This window comes from Anomaloglossus baeobatrachus, chromosome 4 (assembly GCF_048569485.1).
Source record: "Anomaloglossus baeobatrachus isolate aAnoBae1 chromosome 4, aAnoBae1.hap1, whole genome shotgun sequence".
Taxonomy (NCBI): Eukaryota; Metazoa; Chordata; class Amphibia; order Anura; family Aromobatidae; genus Anomaloglossus; species Anomaloglossus baeobatrachus.
The window spans coordinates 558,665,121-558,672,898 of record NC_134356.1 but is presented as its reverse complement, the minus strand read 5'-3'; the positions used below and the strand labels follow the sequence as shown (position 1 = coordinate 558,672,898).

At 42.5% G+C, this 7,778-nt stretch overlaps 1 protein-coding gene across 2 annotated transcripts in view; it reads right to left on the bottom strand.

Annotated features, from left to right (window-relative positions):
- Positions 1-898: 898 nt before the first annotated feature.
- The window catches only part of PGPEP1L (pyroglutamyl-peptidase I like), a 38,591-nt gene continuing 31,711 nt past the window's right edge, over positions 899-7,778 (bottom strand). For both annotated transcript variants that reach the window (XM_075345985.1, XM_075345984.1), the window contains exons 5-6: positions 6,155-6,381; positions 899-1,363 (exon numbers count right to left, since the gene is read on the bottom strand). In XM_075345985.1, coding sequence (XP_075202100.1) covers positions 1,195-1,363; positions 6,155-6,381 — 396 coding nt within the window. In that variant the 3' untranslated portion in view covers positions 899-1,194. The remainder of the gene's footprint in view (positions 1,364-6,154; positions 6,382-7,778) is intronic.

Here is a 7,778-nt window from a genome sequence, read left to right as displayed (position 1 = left end):
AATTTTAGCCTATTGGTTTGACCCCATACACCTGTCATGGTCGCTCATGTAGCCCCTTGGGAAAATTAATTGCCCACCCCTGGTACAGAGGTTTCTAAAGCCTTTTCCAGCAAGCAGTAAAAATGAAAACTGCCAGTACATGAATGCTATCAGTGTGATCTCTAATTTTTCACTGAAACATTAACTTGAGTGAGTTCTTTCTGCAAAATGGCAAAGTGTAAGACATCTCTATTTTTAATTATAAACACAAAAGAACTGACATGTGAACAACTCTATAGAATATAAAGGGTTTGCCGACATGGACTGACATGTGAATAAGGCATTACAGGTCTTTATTTAACCAATATTAGATGTGATTTTCTACAATTTTATTTTTTTATATATACACACACACATACATAATATATATATATATATATATATATATATATATATATATATAAATATAAAATTTTTTATTTATTTATTTATTTATTTAAAGGGAACCTGTCACCACTTTTTTGGACTATAAGCTGCGGCCACCACCATTCTAACATGCTGTATATAAGAGCCCAGGCCTCTGTGACAACATAAAAAACACTTTATAATACTTACCTGAAGGTCGCTGCGGTGGAATAGGGCCTAATGGGCGTCTCCGTTGTCCGGTGCCGGCTCTTTCGGCTATCTTTGCTTTCCTTCTCTAGCCACGGTGCATGACAGGTCTGATGTCCTACACGCTCGCCGGCATTCCGGTCTTGAGCAGGGCAGATCAAATTATTGTAGTGCGCCTGCGCAGGACCGGCAAGTGTGTATGACGTACACGCATCATACACACAGGCTTCAGAAAGAGAACAAAGATGGCTGAAAGGGGAGGAGCCCACACCGCACAACGAAGACGCCCATTAGGCCCTATTCCACCGCAGAGCAACTGTTAGGTAAGTATTATAAAGTGTTTTTTATGTTCTCACAGTGGCCGCCGGGGGTGGTGGCCGCAGCTTATACACCAAAAAACTGGTGACAGGTTCCCTTTAATCAGTGGGATGAACCCATTTGGCCCTCTACATTTTAAGGCAAGTTTTAGTATTTAAAGAACTATTTTTGTTTGAGAAACAGAACCTGTATTCCTTTTGTATAAATTATACAATTTATTTTTTTTCTTCAGAATTTCTAACTGCATTTGTAGAATATGATGACCGAGTATGCTGGGATAGTTTATCATTCACATAAGTGGTTTAGTTGTCTCAGTGTCTCTTGGATAATTATTTTCAATGCATTTCCCAGTAGTTCTGCTGTTATGTCTTCGCTTAATGCTGGCACATGAATAAACACGGCTTTTCCTGATCCACAGTACAGGGAGTTATAGTAGCAATAGTCACAGAGGTACCTATAAAGACACACACATTAGTAAATAGTCTTTAGAATTAGTCCTAAATTTCATATTAAAAATGGTCTACAAGAGTGAAGTACGGTACATATATTTTAGATTAGAAATGAATTAATTCACAGGTTCCTGGTCTAGCGGCTATGCCAGTAGTCCATGGCCAGCAAACAGCAAAAGTTTTATTCTACTCTGCAGCCACTATTACATTGTGTCCAGTACAACATGGAACATTTGGTAATAGGTTCTCCTTAACTTTGTAATAGCATCAGTTCTTGGTACACTTGCATGCAATCAATTTTTGAAAGCACTCTACAGGTTGTTCCAAACAACATGGAAAACTTACCACAGATCCTCAGTGGATGTAGGCTTGCAAAAAATCTTTGGTATCTTCATGTAATCTCACACAGACTGGATGATATTGACATCAGGGCTCTTTGGACGCCGTACCATTGCTACTAGGACTTATTGTTTTTGTTACATGTTACAGGATATGCACATTAAGGAAACTCTTACAATTAGGCAGGATTGAGGACTGTGTGATGCAGTGGTCAGCCAAAGAAAACGTCGTGCTGCAGATAACACGCCTCATGTTTGCTTCCCATCAAAATCAGAAGGTGTCCAGCAGTGTGCTCAGCTCTGAACTAGCAGCAACCAGAGAGACCCAGCTACATCACCTACTGTTCAGATAAAGATGGCCAAAAGTGGTCTTCGTGGAAGAATTGCTTCCAAAAAGCCTAATCTTCAAATTAAACAAGGCCAAGCAACTGAAAACATAGGAATGCAGGTGCAGAAAAACAGTAGCAGGTGCTCTGGACTGATGAGTCAAAATGTGAAATATTTGGCTGTAATCGGAAGCAGTTTCTTAGATGAAAGGCTGGAGAGAGGTAAAATAATGAGTGTCTGCAGGTGACTGAGGTAAGGTGGAGATTTGATGCAAGTTTGGGGCTGAGTTTCATCAAATAGAGTGGGTGACTTGGCCAGGATTAATGGTGTCCTTAATACTGAGAAGTACAGGCAGATATTTATCCATAATACAATGTCAAATATGTAGAGAGGAGGGAAAAAAAACCCTGTCCTTTATTTCACACAAAAAATACAAGGCAGAGGGAAGCGAGGACGACGGCTGCCATTTCGGGCTTAGAGTAGCGCTTCTAAGGGTCTAGAATTTTATCCATAATACAATTCCATCAGGAAAACCTCTGAATAGCTCTAGCAGGAGCAAGACAACAACTCCAAACATGCAACCAATATCCTTAAAAACAAATTTTCAGCATTAAGAACAAAAAGTCTTGGAAGTGAACATATGGCACATACAGAGCCCTGGTCTCAACATCAAGTCTGTGTGGGATTACATGAAGAGACAGAAGGACTGCCCAAGATGTTTAGAACAACCTCCCTGCCAAGTGACTTCAAACACTGTGTGAATGTACCTAGAATTGCTGCCTTGATGCTGTTTGGAAGAGAAAGGGCAGTCAATTAATTTTCTCTTTTGTTCATTCACTTTGCATTTTGTTAATTAAGAAAAATATATTAATAGTTTATTTCTTTAAATGCGTTCTTACTTGGCAGCATTTTTCCACAACTACCTTAATCTTCTACACAAAAGGCACCAGGGAACACATTATGTGTGCTCAGGGATATTACTCCCTCCTTTAATAGTGGGAATAAGCTGTATATATGCCATGGCCCCCCAGAGTATGGTCAGTGATTAGTGGCAAGACAGCTCAGGGCATAATAAGGGTATGTGCGCACTAGGCGTTTTTGCCGCGTTTTTAGCGGCGTTTTTGTGCTGAAAACGCAGTGACATTGCTTCCCCAGCAATGTCAATGGGTTTTCATAAGTGCTGTCCGCACACAGCGGGTTTTTTTAGCTGCGTTTTTGTGGTGACCACAAAAATGCAGCATGTCAATTATTTCTGCGTTTTTCACTCATTGAATTCAATGAGATGTTAAAAACGCAATGAAAAACGCATATAGCCACGTTTCTATGACTAAAAACGCAGCTATAAACGCAAGGGGTGGGTACTACAGTGACGTGTACAGGAAGAGGATTCCTTCTGTTGGTAAACACAGAACCAGGAATCCTCCCGGTACCGTCACCGCTGCGTCCACCTCCCGTCCTGTGCATGTCAGCTCCGTGCGGCGCCATGTCTGGGCGGGAGGTGGAGGCAGCGTCGAAAACCAAAGTGAACAGTAGAAAAAAAAAAAATGTCATATATACTCACCTGTCTGCAGGGTCCCGGTGCCATGCCGGCTCCCATCTCCTCCCGGTACCGCCGCTCTGGCTGTGTGCAGTCTCCCCGGGGCAGGACCTTGCTTGCAGGACCTGGCGGTGGATCACCTGATGCAGTCACCTGACGCATCAGCTGATCGTAGTCTCGCCGGCTTTTTCGCGCCCGGCCGGCTATCAGCTGATCCTGCCGTCAAGGGACTTCATCAGCTGATTACCGGCAGCTCCTGCAGCGATCGGACGGGATCAGACTCCTGTCCAATCGATCGCTGCAGGAGCTGCCGGTAATCAGCACAGCACATAAGTGAGTATTATTTTTTTTTTTTGCACTGATGCATCAGCTGATTGTATAATCGGCTTTTATACAATCAGCTGATGTGTGATGTGATTCAGGCACTTGATCCTGACACATCATCAGATCGCTTTGCCTTCCAGCAAACCAATCAGATGATATTGGATCCGGATGGACGGCGCGGGACCCTGACCCAGGATTACTGCGGAGGGGGGTTCTTTAATTCAATAAAGATGGAGTCACTAATTGTGTTGTGTTTTATTTCTAATAAAAATATTTTTCTGTGTGTTGTGTTTTTTTTTATCTTTACTAGAAATTCATGGTGGCCATGTCTAATATTGGCGTGACACCATGAATTTCGGGCTTAGGGCTAGCTGATAATATACAGCTAGCCCTAACTCCATTATTACCTAGCTAGCCACCCGGCTTCAGGGCAGCTGGAAGAGTTGGATACAGCGCCAGAAGATGGCGCTTCTATGAAAGCGCCATTTTCTGGGGTGGCTGCGGACTGCAATTCGCAGTGGGGGTGCCCAGAAAGCATGGGCACCCTGCACTGTGGATTCCAATCCCCAGCTGCCTAGTTGTACCCTGCTGGACTCAAAAATTAGGCGAAGCCCACGTCATTTTTTTTTTTTTTAATTATTTCATGAAATTCATGAAATAATTAAAAAAAAAAAAAAAAGGGCTTCTCTATATTTTTGGTTCCCAGCCGGGTACAAATAGGCAGCTGGGGGTTGGGGGCAGCCCGTACCTGCCTGCTGTACCCGGCAAGCATACAAAAATATGGCGAAGCTCATGTCATTTTTTTTTTCTTTTTGGGCAAAAAACTGCATACAGTCCTGGATGGAGGATGCTGAGCCTTGTAGTTCTGCAGCTGCTGTCTGCTCTCCTGCATACACTAGTGAATGGAGGATGCTGAGCCTTGTAGTTCTGCAGCTGCTGTCTGCTCTCCTGCATACAATGAACATTTTGAAGAAGGAAATGACATCAGACCTTTTTTTTTTTTCATCAACAATCTTTAATGGCATTGTGCACTGATTAAAAACGCAGTGAGCAAAAACGCAGCAAAAAACGCACCAAATCGCGGCAAAAACGCATGCGTTTTTGCCGCGGGTGCGTTTTTTGAGACAAAAACACAAAAATGCAGCGTGAAAAAAACGCCTAGTGCGCACATACCCTAAAGGAAGGTATTTGTGGTGGACGAGCTCTGCAGGTATGTGTCTACAAAATATTCTGACATCATTAAAGTTAAAGGGAACCATCCAACAAGATTTTCCCATATAAAGTAAAGACAGTGCCATACTACCGCTAGCATAGTGAGTCAAATCATACCTTCAGTTTCCAGATTGGATGTTTGACTGCCGAAAAAAAAAGGTCTTAAAAAGGTCCAGAAATTAGTGCATTGCTTAATGGGCATGTATAGTGTGGCGGGCCTTTGTGGGTCGGGTCTCCTGTATATATTCCTCCTCCTGCCTTGCCCCCTTTTCTTTATTTAAATTTCACGCCGTGGCATCATTGCTAATGTTGGCAGCGCATGCACATTGCTACTGTGATGTCTTCATTAAAATGGCACCGGAGTCAGCGCATACGTGTACAGCGATCTCCGGTGTCATGTTATTGAAGCCACTGTGGAAACGACTGATCGGCAAAGCCATGTGAACAAATGGAGAAAAAAAAAAATCAATCTGTGCAGGTGCTGATGTGGTTAACATTCGTCTGCACAGTGATTTAAAAAAAAAAAAACATCACAGTACATCCATCGCCATTTTAATGAAGACAACATCACAATAACAATACGCAGTGGCGCAGCATGAAATTTACATAAAGAAAAGGAGGCAAACCAGGAGGAGGAATATACACAACCCAACCCATAAAGGCCTGCCCCGCTGCACACGTCCATCAAGCAATGCACTCATTTCTAGACCTTTTGAGTGTTTTTTTTCTGCAATCAAACATGCAATCTCTAAACTGAAGCTATGATTTGACTCACCATGCTAACGCCAGTATGGCACTCTATTTACTTTATATGGGAAAATCCTGCAGGCTTGTGTTCTTTAAGCAAAAGCCATTGATAAAGTACTACTCTGCCAGTTTCATCCTTTTAGCATTTGGTATTGTGGTGCAAGATGACAACTGTCCCAGACAAACCTTTGTGTAGTTTATGTATAGTTTTAGTTATAAAAACATTTAATCCTAGCTATTACTGTTACTATTCTGCTTTTTCCAGACATAGCCAAAGCATAGATCTGTTTTTTTGTTGTTTTTTTTTTTACCTCCCAGCATCTCTGGAATGGATAACATCAACCCCTGGCCATGATATGTTTTCGCAGACGCTTTTCATATTAACGGCAGACTCTATTCTTTCCGGTCCTTCCAGCAAACAGCAGCTTCCTTGTGGGTGAGCGCCGCTGAGGTCTCCCTCCATGTAGCCTTTGTTTCTTCCGCATTGCTCTAGGGCAATTGCTTTGGATGAAGCAGACATTCCAACATGCACAGACAGCTGGTAGATTTTGCCAGCAAAGAATAACAGGAAATGAACACCATCAAAAGCAGGTTGTTTAGAAGTCTCATTGGGGCATGAAATAGAACAAAAACATGTCATAGTCTTACAACGGTTACCTATGACTGTCATTAGTGGTAATATGAAAGGTTTCACTGTACTGTTGATCCCTTATATAATTGGAGGTGAGAAATTTAAATGAAAAAACCCAACCCAAGTCCAATTTTACAGGAAACAATAGCAATTCTCCCTGAACTGTATTCCTCTAAAAAGAAAATTACATGTTTGGCTCATGCATTAACAAAATGTCTGTTAATCCCCCGCCTTTAAACGAGGGGTGTAAACATGTTATGCCAAAAGTTGTTCAAATTTAACACTCAAAGTGTTTTACGACAGATTTCTGATGAATGGGTGACTGGCAGTCGAGTAGTTTCTGGCTATAGAAGGTCAAAGCATTTGGCTGAACAGAATGCTCCCTGACTTTCCATTGTTCATGCTGGTTGGTGTAGGTAGCTTTCCTGCTGGATTCATCTCTCCCCCTTTTTGGACCCAGCAGGAGCTCGCCTTCCACCCACCAGTATTATCTTGGTGCTTAAATACCCTTTCCTTCCTTGGACTGGTGTTGGTGATATTTTTCAGTTCATTCAAGCCTTGGCTGCAAGCAGGTGGCTTGTACTCCTCTGTAGTATCATTGCTGAAAACTTTGCTGAACTTCTACCTGTGTGATCTGTAGAGAAGTAGTTCATGCATTTTTCCCCGTGTGTGCTCCTAGTGTCGTCTATAGTGTTTAGTGGGGTTAACAAAGAGCTCATCCCATCTGTTCACTATTTAGGGCCCAGCACTAGGGATACCTAGGGTCAGGTATCCAGCTCGGCGCATAGGTGCGGAACCTATCTAGGGTGGTGAGGGACCCCAGGGACCAGCAGTAGGTTTGGTCAGGGGTTACCATCTTTCCTTTCCCTAGCCACAGGGTTTCCCTTACCCTTCCACTGCTCTGTTGGTACTCCCCTGTACCTAGCGTGACAATGGGGGCCTGTATGCAAATAGCCTTATTAATTGTGACATAACTTCACTGCGGGACAAACTACATAACTTTTGTAAGAAAATAAATTTGATGATGAAAAATATCTATTATCATTTATTAAGAAAATGAGGCAAATTTACAAATGTGTCTAGACCATGAAGTTGTAGACCTATTAGATACACATTGCAGCAATGAGAGCGTATTCAGTGGAAAAAGCAGAGCTTAAAGAGTTTGTCTGGTCTTCTGCTAAAAGTCTGTAGTTACTCTAACTGGAAGCTCGTGAATCCTCAGTGTGCGCACCTCACGCTGTCAGGATTCTCCGGTGCTGGCGGCGAAAGTGGCCAGTCCTGTGACTATAAGTATGTGATTTGCA